The 19,025-nt window shown below is 36.7% G+C and overlaps 1 protein-coding gene across 1 annotated transcript in view; it reads left to right on the top strand.

The window, feature by feature from the left end:
* The window catches only part of LOC136858059 (probable E3 ubiquitin-protein ligase HERC1), an 850,878-nt gene that overhangs the window by 700,253 nt on the left and 131,600 nt on the right, over nucleotides 1-19,025 (top strand). The window contains exon 62 of the mRNA XM_068225263.1: nucleotides 7,622-7,774. Within this exon, the coding sequence (XP_068081364.1) occupies nucleotides 7,622-7,774 (153 nt within the window). The remainder of the gene's footprint in view (nucleotides 1-7,621; nucleotides 7,775-19,025) is intronic.

The following is a 19,025-nucleotide window of genomic DNA, read 5'->3' on the forward strand; positions in this document are numbered from 1 at the left end:
TCTAATACAATTTCTAAAATTAAGTTTAGAGGAGAACTTTCTGAACCATTCTTGGTAACAGCTGATTTAAGACAGGGTGGCGGATTGTCACCTCTTCTTCTTAACTGTGCACGAGAATACGTTATGAGGGAACGGTACAAAAACAACTCAAAAAATATATAAATTGGAACCCAGAAGGATAACATATATTTGAACTGTCTAGGATTTGCTAATGATCTAGCTCTTCTGGCCAATGATATTCAGGAAACAAATCAACAAATAAAATCTTTACAGGAAATAGCTCAGAATATTGGTTTGAAAATTTCATATGAAAAAACAGAAATTGTGCTAACTCAGCTTCTGCTTGCAAACAAAATTAAGCTGGGAGACCAAGAAATAAAAATTGTAAACAAATTTAAGTATTTAGGTGAAATACTCACATACAACCTGAACAGGAAACCAGCATGGCAAATTAAACTAGATAAACTGGTTACAGCACAGCATATTACCAAGAATACATACCTAATAAAAAGTGTCTCTCAGTAGCAACAAAATTGAAACACTACAAAACAGTCACCCAGCCACAAATTACATACGCATGTGAAACATTATTCAATACAACAAACACAGTTGCAATAGGTAGAATACTCGAGTTAGAAAGGAGAATAGTGAGAACCTGTTTAAATAAAAATTATCAAGTAAACAGAGTCTGGAGGCTAGCTTCCAATGAGACAGTTTATAAAGAAATAGAACCTGTGACTAGCACAATGAAAAAGAAACAAGTATCATTCTTAGGGCATCTAATACGGTTACCAGGAAATAGAAGCAGTAGAAAAATATTAGAAAAATTATGTAAGAGTAACAATAATATTAGATAGATCACTGAACTTAAAGAAGACATGAGAGAGTTGCATATTACAATAGAAGGTTTAAAATACAAAACAAATACACTCTACATATTGGAAGATAAATACACTAGACTACAGACAAAAATCAACAAGCAGAGAATAGGAAGAGTGATTCCAGAAGCAGAAAGAAAATTACATTCAGAAAGGTTGAAACAGTATTGGGCTGACAAAAAGAAGAAAAGCCTCCATAAACCTGATTAAGTAGTTCTACGTTGGCTAAAAAATTAAAATAAATAAATGTTTCTAACATTCATTCCAGGCTTTTATTTCTCTGTTCAGTTCCTAAATCATTTATGTGTTAAAATTGGTTTATCATATTTTCTGGACACTGCTTGATTTCCAATATTTTGTTTTTGTTTTTTGTTTGTGTTTCATAATTATGCTAAAGGATATCAACTTTTGTATACTGCATGTATCAGAAATAAGTAAGGATTACAATAAATAATACCCTCTCCCTGATCTGTGGTTTCCGAGATTATGGGAGAGAGGTATTATCTTATCTCTTACCTTATTTTATTATATCCAAGATATAAGAATAGCAAAATCAAATTATTTTGAACGCTCTCTGTTGCTCTCTCCTCATGATATGTGACGCTATGCTCTCTGCTGAACTATGCAAGCTCCCGTTTTCAAACATGAGTTTGATTTCGCTGCTTTGCTGTGTTTTCAGCCTAAATAAATCTTCAGCCATAAAAAGGAACATTCTCAAACAGAGAACATACACAAAAACATATTAAAAGAACTAGAATATAAATAACATATCTTAGTCTTGTTGATGATCTAGCCTTTAAGACTGTAGTCGTACGTGCCACTAGTTTATGGAACCTTGTTAAGAGATGGTCTTCAAAACACCCTAATGAATCACTGATATGTTGATAAATTATTGGGGATGTAATCTGTCCTTAAAATCCTTTGGAATAGTTACAAAAATAATATTATGGTACTGAAAAAAATCAAATTACGTATGACTTTCAGTGCCGGGAGTGTCCGAGGACAAGTTCGGCTCGCCAGATGCAGGTTTTTTGATTTGATACCCTTAGGCATCGAAAGGGGGGTAGCAACCTTTCGGAAGTTGCAAGGAAGGCAGTCTAGAGGATTGACTGATATGGCCTTGTAATAATACTCAACGTGGCTTTGCTTGTTGATTCTGCTACACGGCTGAAAGCAACGGGAAACTACAGCTGTAACTAACTCCCGAAGATATGCAGTTCTCTCTGTATGAATGATGTACTGATAATGGCTTCCTCCCGGGTAAAATATTCCGGAGGTAAACTAGCCCCCATTCGAATCTCCGGGTGGGGACTACACGAGAGGGGGCGATCATCAGGAAGATAGATACTGACATTCTGTGAGTCGGAGCTTGGAATTCTAGAAGTTTGAATTGTTGTGGTAGCATATAATTTACAAAAGTTTATCCACTTACTCAGTACTGTACAATAATTGCAATGTCTATAAATACATTAAAATATGTAAATTTGTAAATTATATGTAATCTTAATTCAATACGGAACCAATAATGAAACTTATAACCTTGAATTGTTGTGGTAGGTTAGAGAATCTGAAAAGGGAAATGGATAGACTAAAGTTAATGTAGTTAGTATAAGTGAAGTACTTTGGCAAGAAGAAAAGGATTTTTGGCCAGGCGACTACCGAATTATCAACACAAAATCAAACAGGAGAAATGCAGGAGTTGGTTTAATAATGAATAAGAAAATAGGGCAGCGGGTAAGCTACTATGACCAGCAAAGTGAAAGAATTATTGTCATCAAGATAGACACCAAACCAGTGCCTACCACAATAGTGTAGGTCTATATCGAAAGAGTATATGAAAAGATAGAAGATTTAATACAATATATAAAAGGTGACGAGAATCTAATTGTGATGGGAGACTGGAATGCAGTGGTAGGCCAAAGAAGAGAAGGTAATACAGTAGGAGAATTCGGATTGGGGCAAAGCAATGAAAGAGGAAGTCGGCTGGTTGAATTCTGCACTGATCATAAGTCCTTGCCAATACTTGGTTCAAACACCACAAACAATAGCTGTATACATGAACGAGACCTGGAGACACTAAGGTAAGGGTGTATTCTGCCCGAAGGCAGCTTCGAACCTCCACAGCGGTGTGCCTGAGCCGGAGTTTACGTATGGTAGGGTGGCCAGTTCCTTTCCGCTCCTCCATTCCCTTACCCCCACCAACAGCGCGTGGCAACCCACCCAAATCTTGACCACACTCAATGTTGCTTAACTTTGGAGATCTCACAGGATCCGGTGTTTCAACACGGCTACTGCCGTTGACATGGAGACACTGGAAGGTATCAAATAGACTTCATTATGATTAGGCACGGATTCAGAAACCAGGTGTTGGATTGCAAAACTTTCCCAGGAGCAGACATGGACTCTGACCACAACTTGTTGGTCATGAAATGCCATCTCAAGTTGAAGAAATTGAAGAAAGGAAAGAATGCAAATAGATGGGATCTAGACAAGTTGAAAGAAAAGAATGTGAGGGATTGTTTAAAGGAACATGTTGCACAAGGGCTGAATGAAAAGGCTGAAGGAAACACAATAGAGGAAGAGTGGATAGTCATGAAAAATGAAGTCAGTAGGGCTGCTGAAGAAATGTTAGGAAGGAAGAAAAGATCAACTAAGAATCAGTGGATAACTCGGGAAATACTAGACTTGATTGATGAACGACGAAAATACAAGAATGCTAGAAATGAAGAGGGCAGAAAAGAATACAACTGATTAAAGAATGAAGTGGATAGAAAGTGCAAGGTAGCTAAGGAAAAATGGCTGAAGGAGAAGTGCAAGGATGTCGAAGGTTGTATGGTCCTGGGAAAGGTAGTTACTGCATACAGGAAAATCGAGGAAACCTTTGGAGAAAGGAAATCTAGCTTGAATATTAAGAGCTCAGATGGAAAGCAATTTCTAGGGAAAGAAGACAAAGCAGAAAGATGGCAGTAACATATCCAACAGTTGTATCAAGGTAAAGATGTAGATAATTTGGTTCTGGAATAAGAAGAGGCTGGTGATGCTGATGAAATGGGAGACCCAATTTTGAGGTCAGAGTTTGACAGAGCTGTGAGCGACCTAAATAGGAACAAGGCACCTGGAATTGATGACATTCCCTCTGAATTACTGACTGCCTTAGGAGAAACCAGCATGGCAAGGTTATTCCATTTAGTGTGTAAGATGTATGAGACAGGAGAAGTCTCATCAGATTTTCAGCAGAATGTTGTTATACCTATTCCCAAGAAAGCCGGTGCTGACAGGTGTGAAAACTACCGCACCATTAGTTTAGTATCTCATGCCTGTGATGAGGATGAAATGATGATGAAGACAACACATACACCCAGACCCTATGCCAGGGGAATTAACCAATTATTGTTAAAATTCCTGACCCTAACAGGAATCGAACCCAGGACCCCTGTGACCAAAGGCCAGCACGCTAACTATTTAGCCATGGAGCCGGACATTATCGTACTAATTAAACATATTATAATACACTAGAATATTAGTTAAATACCATATCTTAGTCTTGATGATGATCTGGTCAAATGTACCACTGTAGTTTATGAAACGTTGTTAATGGATGGTCTTCAAAACATCTTTATGGAACACTGATATGTTGATAAATTATTGGGGATATTAATCTGACCTTAAAAACCTTTGGATTAATTCCAAAAATAATATTATAGTGCTAATTAAAAGTTATGTTTAAACAAACTTAAAATATCACATTTTCCATATGGCTAGCGTGCTATCATTTGACATTCTTGTAGATAAAATTCTAGTTAGAATTTAGAGGGGAACCTCTCTCAAAGAATAATGTTGTTCAAAGCTGGAATCTTGAGTTTGGTTGAGTTGAGTTGTGACTTCATGTGTTGGAATGAACCAGTTAAATGTTCACTGAAGTTAAAGGAGGGTCTAGAAGAAGAAATAATAATAATAATAATAATAATAATAATAATAATAATAATAATAATAATAATAATAATAATAATAATAATAATAATAATAAACAACTGTCTTAAAACATCTTCAGAAAACCAACACAAACCATCAATACCATAAATAGGACTCTTCATCCCAGAGCCGAGAAAAGAGCAACTTTTTTCAGTTTAATTTGTTGACCATCTATATCCTTATTTCTAACAAAAATCTTAAAGAAGAAATTAATATAATTTATACAGTACCCAATAAGAATGGATTTAAAAGGATCTTTGTTGATAATATTATCGATAAAATGAAAAATAGACCATCTTCCACCCTTATTAGAGAGTCTAAGAAGAAAGAAAACTATGTTATGTTTTCCTTCAATAATACATATAATATGAAGTTTTGATATATTCAAGAATGTAACTTCAATATAGCATTCAGAACAATAACAGTTCTACTTCATTCTATAATCCACGTAGCATCAGTAGTAACAGTACTAAATTTAAGAATCCTGGAGTTTATAAGTTATGTTGTGCACAGTGCCAAGCTAGTTACATAGATCAAACCGGACATAGTTTTCTTGATCGCTATCAAGAACATGCCGGTGCTAAAAAATATAACAGATTTTCAGCTATGAGCACTCGTCTGATTATAACCATTCATTCTCAACAGTAGAACAGAATTTATCCATACTATTAATAAAGGCATTCTGTTAAATATTTTTTATTAATACTGATCAAAAAGTAACCCAAAAGGCAATTTGAATGTAATATCAGAAAATCTTCATATCCTCTTGAAGAAATTATTAATACACTTTTTGCGAAAACTACCGTAACAAGTACATACAGTTCCCCTATTCTGTCTCCTCAGTCACGCTGTCGCCCAAATGCTCGCTGCTTCGAGCACGCGGTCAGCCGTCTCTGTATAACACTAGGCCGCATGCAAGCTGGCCATGCTAAAGATAGACTGGCAAGGAAGTAAATACTCAAGATATATGCAATATACATTCACACAATTTTCAATTATTTTTGAGGTTCTTAATTCTTTTTATTTATTTCTTCTAGACCCTCTTTTAACTACAGTGAACATGTAACTGCTTCATTCCGACTAGATTTTTATCAACAAGAATGTCAAATCACAGTGTGCTAGCCATATGGAAAATCTGTTATTTTAACATTGTTTCAGTATAACAGTTTGTTAATTAGCACTATAATATTATTTTTGGAAAAAAATCCAAAGGATTTTAAGGACTGATTAACATCCCCAATAATATATCAACATATCAGTGTTCCATAAAGATGTTTTGAAGACCATCCATTAACAAGGTCTCATAAACTACAGTGGCACATTTAACTAGAGTCTTAAAAAGTAGATCGTCATCAAAACTATGATATGTTATTTAAGTAATATTCTAGTGCATTTTAATATGTTTGTGTATCTTTGCTGTTTGAGATTGTTCCTTTTAATGGCTGAAGATGGCTTTAGAGAGAAGAAACATGTAGCATTAATCCATTAATGTTGTTATTCTAAATGAAATAAAATAAGGTGGAATATTCTCAAAGAACCATTATACTTGTATCTCTTCAACTCGCCAAGAAACTCAAAGAATGTCACTAGTAGGGACAATTAACTCAGTCCGCTATGAAATTCCCAGTGAGTTGAATAAATTCAGGCAGACTGATTACTCATAATGTACGGAAGAATTTTATCATTCAACTGGTGAATGAACTGACTAGAAAGAGAAAGGAAGAACTAGGAGCTGCACAACTGGGTCCATGATAACAAATTTACCTGTGTAAAGGCAACAAAAGCTCTCATTTCTGCACAGACTGGCACAGAGCAGTCTGTGGAAAATACGTGAGAAAAAATGGAAATCTTTTATGGTAAGTTTGCTTTGGAAGTCAGGTGTATAAGAAATGTTGGGACTGAGAAGCAAAGTTTATGTGAATGATTAATTTGGTTTTGGTTTCTTTTTGTACAGACTTTTTTTTTAACATATAATGTCAGGCTTTTGATTGTAATTTATTGGTTGATGGGAAATGTTAACATAAAATAAAGTTGTTTTTATTTAATTTCAATCCTAAATTCCACAAAGAACTAAAATAACTATACAGCTATTTACATCAGTTCCATTATGCTTATCATCATGGAAAGCCTTGAAATGTGCCCTCTAACCAGCATAGCTATTAGAGTTCCATGCAGTGGAAATGAAATACCTAAGAATAGTGGTCCAGGAAACAGGAAATGACTATATCCATAATCAAGTAATGCATCAGCAGGCCCGAGGTAAACACTAAGTGGAACATTGTCCAAGGCCAGGTTAAATTGGTTTGGCAAATTAAAGCAGTAAGAACCACAAAGAACTGTAAGAAAGTGGCTGGAAACTGTGGTAGAAGGCACAAGACCCAGGGGTAGTCTTGAGGAAAAGGTAGCTTGATCAGATCAGCGAAGGCTGGAGTGGTAGCAGATCCAACATGAAGAAACCTATCTAGACAGACACAAGACAGAATACTTGGATGGTCTGTGATGATCATCATGATTGATTCGAAATAAAATTATCCTTGTCACTGTTTTAGGTATCTGTTGTACTAGTGTTATAAAGTGCTATAAGTTTTAACCATTTTTTGAAGGATAGTGACCCAAGTCCCTTGCATGAAATGGTAACCTATTTATTCAGAATTAGATATATACATAATAAAAGATCCACTATCATATTTTATAAATGGAAAAGTAAAATTTGTTGGAGATTGTGGAGTAGTAAAGTTCCTAACACCTGAAAGTAATTTGCTTTGTTTCAGAAAGTAGATCTGACAGGAAGTGTGAAAAGAGCATGCTGTGGGACACAGTTCACAGTGTTCCTAACTCACGATGGCCGGCTGTACACATGCGGCATGGACAGACTCATTGGACAGCCTGAAGCTAGGGCTCGCGGTTATAACAAGCCACAGCAGGTAGAATGAAGTATTGTTATTATTGACATGCCTGCACCAGTATATTGATTGCTTTAGCAATTGTTATGATAATTCGATCTGTTTATTTTAGTGGTTTGCAATGTAGTGAACTATTGGCAATAGTTTAGTGGTCTTGCTAGTATCAATACCAGATGCTATGGAAAAGGAGTGTACATCTAGAACATACGAGGGTCGTGTCATAAGTCTTGACAACTGTTTTTTTTTTCTCACGAACAGGAGATAACACGGAAAATCTAAGATATGCATTTGGAAATATAAGGCAAGTACTTATGCATATTGCCTGAAGACAAATTCTGACTTCAGAAGATTCTCGTAGGAAAGTGACAGAACACAGGCCATTGGTAAACATCGTTTTATTATGGTATAGAGAGCAAATACACAAGACTACGTACAAAGGACAGGTCCCCACTGGTTACAGACCTTTGAAATAATCACCCAAGATTTCCACTGTGCGTTGTCAGCGGTGGGGCAGGCGCTGAATACCATTCGCTGCATGTATATCGCTAACGTGTGACACCTCTCTCCAAAATGCTGTTAAGATATCCTCTTTGTTAGCAAACCACTGTCCACGTAATGGCTTCTTGACTTTGGGGATTAGATCATAGTCACGTGGGCTCAGATCAGGCGAATAAGGTGGGTGTGGAAGAACCTCCCATACCCACCGTTGGAAGCGACGCTGAACGACGGCCTGGGCGAGGCAAAATCGGCAGTTGATACTCTACCCCGTTTGAACGTCTCCATCTACCTCGCCACTGTTCTGTAGGGCATGCCATGCACACCTAATGCTTCCCGCAGCTCTGCATGGCATTCGCGTGCATTTCTACCGCGGAGAACTGCTATTTTAATATACGATCATTGCTCCTGCTTGTTGACTTCCATTTTCTTGACGCTCTCACTCACACACTGAACTTGGGGCATGCTTAGACCCACACTGTTGTTTACTTACACCCTCTAATGGCATCATATGGAGGTACATACCGTACGTTTCCAAATGCATATCTTAAATTTTCCATGTTGTCTCCTCTTCACAAGAAAAATAATAGTTGGCATGACTTATGACTCGACCTACGTATTATTAGTTATACAGTTAGGACCTAATCCCTGGTGATCTCTGAATTGTTCAGTATAAAATCTTAATGATGCAGGATAGACTGTCTTCATTATACTTTTTGACTCCTCTGTGGGAACACTTGATATTTTGTGTCCATCACCAAAATTCCTTTTAAAAGACATTTCATGTAATATGATTGTACTAACACAGTACCTATGATTTTTAATGTGTTTGTTCATTGAGAATATTGGTTTCTTGAGAGAGAGAGCAAGTGTGTGTGTGGTTTTTTTTTTGTTCAAGTTTGTTAAGGGCTTATGTGGAGAATTCCCATGCTTGTGTTGATTACTACACGTTCATGACTTGTAAGTGGTTGCCACTTGCAGACTCTGTGGGTCTCTTTGATGCTCCATTATGATATGTATTCTGCCTGTTTATCAAGTGAATAATCTCAATAAAGCACAGTCTCATCAGAGTACTGTGAGACACCTCCAGGGATGCTCAGTAAGGAATTGACATGTTAAAATTAAATACGTGGATGCAAGGATAAGGGTAGGATTCGGCAAATAATAATCGTAGATAGAGTAATGTTGCATGATTTATTGAAAGAAATAAAGCCATCCTGGTGAACTAAGATGATGAAGAATGACCGTTAACTTTAAAATTAATTTTGTGCTCTTGAGGTACATCCAAAAAGAAATTAAACAAATGGGATGACACAGAATAAATTATTCCCTAATCATTCTGACAAAATTTAAGTCAATTACAACATTGATTTTCTGAAAAATTTAAATTTAAATTCAGGTTATTTATGAGAAATGCTCTTCAAATGCTCTTCTGTGGAACTTGAAATATTCTGGTATAAATCTGGAAAGAAATTGACACTAATTTAAGTTTACAGTGAATCATGACATTTCAACAAACAAGAAAATTAGAGTTTAATTGTGCCATCAAAATTGGCTTAAAAAATTAATTTAGCCTAATTATACTTCTTTCATAGAAAATCATAGTTAATTCAACAATCAAGTAAATATCTGCTCAACGTCGATTCTTGTAATAAGCCACAGCATAAACTCTCGTGAATTATAAATTAAACTGAAAATGATCTTAATTTTATATATATGTAAGATGAAAATAACGACAGTGCCGAAAACTTTGAAAACAGTGAAGGTGACACACAGTAATAGATCAAACATAAAATAAACATGGGTCACAAAATCTGCTAAAATAAATCATAATCTACCGAGCTCGATAGCTGCAGTCGCTTAAGCGCGGCCAGTATCCAGTATTCGGGAGATAGTGGGTTCGAACCCCACTGTCGGCATCCCTGAATGTGGTCTTCCGTGGTTTCCCATTTTCACATCAGGCAAATGCTGGGGCTGTACCTTCACTAAGGCCACGGACGCTTCCTTCCCATTCCTAAGCCTTTCCTGTCCCATCGTCGCCATAAGACATATCTGTGTCGGTGCAACGTGGAACAAATAGCAATAAAAAATCATAATCTGCAAACATAATCTCTAATTTACACTTATCACCAGCTACCAAATGGGAAAATAAACTATCATTAACTACCACTAGAAATATTTACAGATGAATTTTATAATACAAAATGTACACCACATGTTCATATGTGTCTAGTCTTTTAGTGATGACAAGTAATCTATAAGATTGGGCGAATACAGTTATTCTCAAATATTAACGTGGTCTAGGGAAAATGTAACGAATAATAATAATAATAATAATAATAATAATAATAATAATAATAATAATAATAATAATAATAATAATAATCCGTGTCGAACTCAATTCAATTAAGAAAATTATTAGGCAGAGGAATTTAACTTTTATTATAATTTGGGTCCACCTTATTCAGTACACAAAAATTGTTGCTTAGATGTAATTACAACATATATTTCAATCAGAACTAGTTTCAACGCCCCTCTGCGGCATCATCAGCTGATATAAGTTCGTGGAAAAACTGAAAATCATATAAGTTTATCTATGTCAAATTGATTACAATTTAAAACCATATTAACCATATTAACAACATAAAACCGTGTTAAAATTATGTTTTGTCTAAGTCTATATTTTCTACAAGTCCAAGACTTGCGAGTGATCACAATTTAAAACCATATTAACCATATTAACAACATAAAACCGTGTTAAAATTATGTTGTCTCTAAGTCCATATTTTCTACAATTCCAAGACTTGCGAGTCTTATGCCTTAAACTGATAAAAGCAAGTCTTATGCCTTAAACTGATAAAAACATATGCAATCTGGTTTGCTCACTTATGAAATAATGTGGATTTAAAAGAACAACAACTTAAAAATAAAACGGTCTCGAAGTACTATGTGCTTAATTTATCACACTTCTTAAAACTTGACGTTGTAGTAGAAATAATTCAATAAAACCTTCAGTGTCGCTTTAATGGAGCAATCCTAGTGAGGTGGAAACGAGCAATAAGTCCTTTAAGATGTTATCAAGGACAACGTTCCCAGTTCAATGCGGACCTGTAATAATAGGAATGTAATAAACTATCACTTCATTGAAGAGGCAAGATATAAAATTACGTCTTGTAACGTAATCGTTTTTACTTGACTCACCTCAAAAGATCGCTGTCCATATGAAGCGTAATGAAGCACAGCAAGCAGTGTTGTGATAAGGTTCGTGTAAAAATTGACAATCATATAAGTTTATCTACATTAAATTGATCACAATTTAAAACCATGTTAAACAATGAAGTTTATTAATTTAACAGAGGAATTTATATTTAACATGATGCTCCAGTGTAATTCTGTTACAATTACGCTTATCGAATATCATTATAAGGTAGAAGATTCATAAATGTCCAATATTTCTACAAAATAGGACATTTGTTTGCATTTCATGGTTCTATAAATCATTACGAAGACTCACACATTCACATTTCACTTCTCATCAAATCATCATGTAATATAATACAACACGTGCTAGGGATTTCATTAATGCAAAGGCTTATCCCAATAGCACAAATAACACAATTAATCCCAATAAATGTCTCTCAGTGCATGATCCAATGCCTGAGAAAAATACAACATCATTATTCTTGACATCCATTGAAATATTACGGGTTAAGACTCAAAAAATATACTAAACCACATGTAAAATGCAAATTCAAACACTATCCTTCCTTAATTGCTGAAATATTACTCCACCATTGTCTGCTCCCAAGTCCAGAATGGGAAAGGAGGAGGGTGTGCTGGCTTGGCAACCAGCTGTTATTTCAGGCTCCCTACTGGAATCAACATCTTTATCATGGGGTGGATGAGGTCATGCCAGACGGACTGGCTGTGAAGGCGCAGCTCAATGGTATTTTGAGTCTGCGGCAATTCATTGCAGTTGTGGTACTGGAACCTGCACGTTGCATTTCATTTGTGCCGCAGGGTATTGTTCCAAGATTATAGTGTGTGGGTCACTTCCTTATTAGTTGCGATCCACCTTAAACAAAATCCCACTTGTGACACTTTCTCCTGCTGCCACGCCCTTCAACTCAAGTCCAACTGCGATGGGATAAGGATGGTGGAGGCAGGTTTTCAGATGAGACTGGAAGCCTCTAGTTCTGACCTGCATGTTGGCAGCAGATGTGTGATGGTTGTCTTTCTGAGACCCCGTGACTACTCAGGAATTCGTTCTTGCATCTGTGTTTGGGCGGACCTATTTAGGATCACCGCTGCCCACCCTGATTGGGGAACGCCCTAGAAAATGTGGGCTAAACATTGGTAGTCACAATCTCAGCCAGCTGGGAGGCCACACCCTGCGGGTCACCCCTTATGCGGTTGAAAAATTTTGATTATAGGAACGTGGAGTGTTTGAACCTTACTTGATTTGAAAGATAATAACAGACCTGAGAGAAGATCAGCGCTTGTCACCCATGAGTTTGGACGAATGAACATTGATATTGCTGCCCTAAGTGAAACCAGACTGTCCAGCAAAGGTTAACTTACAGAGTTCAGCTCAGGTTACACAATCTTCTGGAAGGGAGAAGATGAGGGAGAACACTGCATTTATGGTGTTGGATTCGCTGTGAAGACCACATTGGTGAGTGATGTATCAGCTAACTCCAACCGCTATCAGCAAAAGAATTATGTCTCTCAATCCCACTCTCTGGAGTTAAATCTATGACATTCATCTCTGCATCTGCTCCCACCTTGGATGCTGATGTAGAAGCTAAAGACCAATTCTACAACCTGCTGAGCACTACCATCACCAAAGTGCCACCAAGAGACAAGCTCTTCCTACTTGGCAATTTCAGTGCCAGAGTTGGTAATGATCACCAATATTGGGGCAATGTGATGGAAAAACATGGACTTGGTCCTTGGTCTATGTGCTGAACATGAATTCTTTATTACTAATACTCAGTTCCGTCTGCCTAATCACTTCAAGACCACTTGGATATGTCCTCGCTCAAAGCACTGGCCCATCTTTGACTATATCATTACCAGGCAATGTGATAAAAAAGGTGTCCGTGTTACAAGGACCGCAAGAAACGTCAATGACTGCTGGACAGATCATATGCTCCTTTTTTGACGGTTGAGAACTTCAATATGTCGCAAACCAAAAAGATCCATCCACAACCTGCCCAGAAAGAAATTTGATACTTCTGAACTTCATTTGAATCCATTGCTACAGATTACAGAAATGCAATCTCAAACAAACTGGCTGGTCATTCACTCAGCAGTGATAGTACAAATCAGGAGTGGGCCATGCTTCAGAAGGTCATCACTGATTCAGCTGAGGAAATAATTGGTTTTGTGAGGAAAAAGAGACAAGACTAGTTTGATGAAAATAATGAAATTAAGTGTCTGATCAATGCCAAATGGGAAGCCCAACTATCCTTCCTTTAAGATCCATCTTTCAATGTGAAGAAATCACATTTCTTGGAACTTTAAGAAAAATGTCAGGCACAAATTAGGGAAATCAAGAATAACTGATGCCAACAAAAATCTGAAGAACTGCAAAGACTATCTGATGCCCATGGCCTGCAAAACTTCTATGCTGGCATAAAGGAGATATATGGTTCAATTCAATCTTCATTGGGGACATTGAAGACTGCTGATAACTCCATCATTTTAACTGATATTGGGCAAATTTTAGAGCGTTGGAAGGAATATTTTTCTGCGATTCCAAATCGTGCTTCCAATGTCGCTGAGGATGGTGGTGTGGTGGTAATTACTATTTTAAGAGGAACTACAACTAGGCAACCATCCTCTATTTAACACTAATCAGAGGGGAAAAAATGGAAGGGATCCGACACTTCGAAAAATGAAGATATCGGCCAAAAAATAAATAAATAAATAAATAAATAAATAAATAAATAAAAAGAAGACAAGGGCCATGAAGAGCATGAAAATGAAAGACTCCCTAGCACTCGCAAACCTAATAGCGCCGCGGTTGGGAAAGAACAAGAGTTGACCAAGAGAGGTCAGATAGGATAGATGAAATTAAGGAGTCTGGCACAAGTAAGTAGAAGCAGTGCCAGGACTCAGCTAAGGACCCCGTGGTCACCAACCCACGCTCCAGAGTTCAGAGCCCCTGGGGCCCCTTTTAGTCACCTCTTACGAGAGGCAGGGGATACCGTAGGTGTTATTCTACCGCTCCCACCCACAGGGGGATGTTGCTGAGGACTTCCTTCATAATGTCCCTCAGCAACCCCAACCACCATGAATGGCAGTTCCACCCATATACAGAGACACCAAAGCACTCAATCAACTAAAACCAGAAAGGCTCCTGGTCCTGATAACATCCCTCTGGAACTGATACAACATAGAGGTATACCCTTGAAGACTAGACCTTTCATACTCATCCTCTTGATTTGGGAAACTCGAAGTACCTGACGACTTGAAGAATGCTACCATCATTATTATCTTCAAGAAAGGTGATCGTGTCGTATGTGGCAACTACCATGGATTATCGCTTTTGTCAATTGCAGGTCAAATTCTCACAAGAATTCTATTAAACTGGCTCCAAGTTATCTCACAGAATTTTGCCTGAGTCTCAATGTGGTTTCTGAGCTTTCAGAGGCACAACAGATATGATTTTCTGTGCTAGATAGCTCCAGAAAGAATGCAGAGAGCAACAGCAGCCTCTGTATTTAGTTTCCTATGATCTGGAAAAAGCCTTTGATTCAGTACCAAGATCTGCTATGTAGAAAGTATTGAGACATTTTAGATGTCCTGAACGTTATGTGGAATTGGTTCAAGCTCTTCATGATGGCATGTCTGGACAGGTTCTTCATGGTAACTCAGCATCAGATTCGTTCCCAATCGCTCATGGATTGAAACAAAGCTGTGTGCTTGCTCCTACACTCTTTGCACTGTACATGGCTGCTATGCTGCATGAATCATCTACAAACAACTTAGGCATAGAAATTAAGTTTCATTTTGATGGAGGTCTGTTCAGTCTGGCAAGACTTCACTCTCAGAGACGTACATTGGTTACCAGGGTGACAGAACTGCTGTATGCTGATGACACCACATCTCCTGCTCTAACACCTGCAGAACTACAACAGTCAGTCAACTCCTTTAAAACTGTATGTGGTCGCTTTGGTCTTGCCATTAATGCAAAAGAAAACTAAGGTACTTGCATAACCTGCCCCAGGAAGGACATTTATATTGTTGTGTTGGTTCTGTTATTTTTTTGTATGTAGGATGGTACTTGTCTGTTATTTTTGTGTATATAAGTTGGTACTTGTATGCTATATTGTGATTCATTAAATTCAACACGCAAATGTGATCTAATCAAAATAACACTTTTAGAACCAGAAATAATTCTAACAATAATTACGAAAAATTACCCGGAAGGTTCAAATTCAGTGACGCTACTTTCATAACTTTAGGAAGGAAAATCTCACAGAATGTTCAAGTTTCATGGCGCAATATTTAATTCACATAATACTGTCAGAAAGAATAAAGTTTAAGTAACATTGTACTGTCATAAAGAATAAAATTTAAGAAACATAATACAGTCTGAAGGAATATACACAGAAGAAAAGAAAACACAACATTTAAAATTATTATCTTAGCGCAGAGCTCATTTAGGAGGCAGCCCCCTCAAAAACACTTCTGAGGAAAGGTGCCCATCCTAAATGTGAATACTCTAAGATGACGCAGATTTATGAGACAGCCCCAAAGGGGAAAATTATGATTTACAATTACTATCGAAAGGAGTTGAACATTTTACATTTAGCACAATTTACGAAACAAAGAAAAGGCACTGTCTCTTAACAAATATGATGTGACTTGCCGGAAAGGCTAAGTCATTTTAAGAAAACTTTGGCGACTGAACGAAAAATGGGTAAGCTCCAGCAAAAGAAATTAAATGGAACACTATATTTGAAGATTACTACCCGAAAGATGATAAAGCTAAGTGCTTACCTGTTGGAGGGGCCAAGAAGACCCGTCACCTGGAGAAGGCCACCTCTCCCTTCAGCAGTCAAAATTACAAGATGGCTTCGAAGAGCTTGGCTCTCGCCGAGAGTGCCACTACCGGAAATGGAGAAGTCGTGAAACAACCAATGAGCGTCCCTCATTTTCCTTCGTTTGCCAATCACAACTAGTTTTATTATAGCCAATGAGGTTCCAGCAAATTATGCTGATCGAGAAATTTCCAAACTGATGCAAAATGATGCAACTGGAAACTCCTGGAAGCATCCTAACCGATCTGGCACGTGTGCCACAGTATGTTCCACATATATTTCATCTTACCTTTAAACGTTTTTAAGACTAATTTTTCACAACAACCAAACAATCTTGAAGCCGTGTCATAACCAAACAATTCAAAATAAATAAATAAATAAATAAATGAATACATGAACATGTAAAATTCCCCACTGTCTTCCAAGTCCAAATCACGTTTTCTTTCCTTTATCAAATCACTACAACTGGTATCAACAATGCTCCTTCAGAAATTCAAATATCCAAAAATGAAAGAATTAAAAGAGTCAAGAAATTCAAATACTTAGGTAAAGTGATAACAGTAAGAGCAGTAGAAACGGAGAGTATGAAGGCACATATTCACAAAATGGAGAAAGCTTATCGCGCAATGTTGAATATATACAACAAAATGTCAGTATCCAGTAAGAATAAATTGAGATACTACAAAACTGTAATCCTTCCTAGAGCTTTATATGCAACAGTGTTTGAATACCTTCTCAGATAAAATAATATGCAAAACAGAAAAGAGAATCCTTATGGGACATATTTGAGAGAAAGGCATATACAAATTGAGACCAGGAAAGGATTTATACAAAGCATCAGAAAAAATAGGTCATGCCTTCAGGGAAAAAAGAAAAAAGAGTAAGATTCTTTGGTCACCTGTACAGAACGGGCAAAGACAGTAACAAAACAAATTTTTGAACACTATGCAAATATAAAACCAAACCATCATTTTCAAAGAAGCCAAAGAAGATTTGGAACTAATCAGTATTAAAAAAGAAGAAATTGCAAATAGAAAATTATTTAGGAAAGCAATATTTGATGGTAAATTTCCAAGAGAAAGCCAAGAAGAAATCAGGCACTGAATGGACAGAAGAAAGAAAACAACAAGACCAAGAAAGGATGAAGAAGTTTTGGAAAGACAATGAGAAGAAAACTGTTGTCCTAAGATGGCCTAATCGAATGAATAATAATAATAATAATAATAATAATAATAATAATAATAATAATAATAATAATATATGTTCAACCCTTGCCCTGAAGGCTGGTTGTATTCTCAACAACTCCACCTTTAGGTGTAATAGATGGCCTAGGCATCTCTGAGGAGACGTAGTAGGGAAATGAGGGGTGAGGTAGTTTCCCATTGCTTTTCTCACTGAGCCACAAGTTGCTATTACTTGTAAGTCTGCCAAGCCCACTGAAATGCATGCATCAACCTTTATACACCATTCATAGCAGGGACTGGCTGCATAAGGAATAGCATTACTAGGCATCGCTCATACCTCAGTCACTTTTATATTGTTAAAGTCAAGGATAAAACTGAGACAGATCAGTGAAAGCATTTGTGAACTCAAGATGCAATTAAATAAACAGTTTTTCTTAGAACCAATTTTGACAGTTATTTAAGTGAATATCAAAGTCATTTCAATGTCTAAACAACAACTGCTGTGCGAATTATGCCGTGAACAGAGGTGTAATATCCTTTGCATACAAAAAATCCATAGAGATACTCAGTAGAAATGGGCATGTATACCTGGTATGCAGTTAGTGGTAGAAACTCCACATCTATATATATAAAATAACTTGTCCTGACTGACTGACTGACTGACTGACTGACTGACTGACTGACTGACTGATTCATCATCGCCGAGCCAAAACTACTGGACATAAAGAGATGAAATGTTGGGGATATATTCATATTAAGACGTAGGTGCTCGCTAAGAGAGGATTTTTGGATATTCCTTCGCTAAGGGGGTGAAATTTTAAAATGAGTTGCTCTATATCTCAAAATTTTAAAAGTTTACAGATGTAAAAATTGGTATTTAGAATCATCTTTAAAACTAAGGAAACAGTATTTTTTTGTTTTCAGAAAATCCCAATAGGAGGGGTGAAAAAGGGTGAAAATGGGGAAAAATGGGTTGAATGCCTTTAATCAGGATACCGGTACCTATATCTCAGAAACTGAAGATATTACAGACCTGAAAATTGGTACTTTTGATCTCTTTTAAAAATAAAGAAACACGTAATTTTTTGTTTTTGGAAAATCCAATTAATGGGAGGGTGAAAAGGGGGTGAATTTTTAAAATGAAGGAATCTATATCTCAAAACTTTTAAAGTTTGCAGATGTAAAAATTGGTATTTAGAACCTTCATTAAAAATAAAGGAACACGTATTTTTTTGTTTTCGGAAAATCGCAATAGGAGGAGTGAAAAGGGGCTAAAAAGTGGTTGAATGCCTTTAATGAGGCTACTTATATATCAGAAACTGAAGATATTACAGACCTGAAAATTGGGGTTTGGGATCTCCGTTAAAAATAAAGAAACACGTATTTTTTTGTTTCTGGAAAATCCAATTTAGGGGGGGGTGTGAAAAGGGAGTAATATTTTAAAATGAGTGTATCTATCTCAAAATTTTTAAAGGTTATATACGTGAAAATTGGTATATAGAATCTCCTTTAAAAATAAATAAATACACGTATTTTTTCGTT

This window comes from Anabrus simplex, chromosome 1 (assembly GCF_040414725.1).
Source record: "Anabrus simplex isolate iqAnaSimp1 chromosome 1, ASM4041472v1, whole genome shotgun sequence".
Lineage (NCBI taxonomy): Eukaryota > Metazoa > Arthropoda > Insecta > Orthoptera > Tettigoniidae > Anabrus > Anabrus simplex.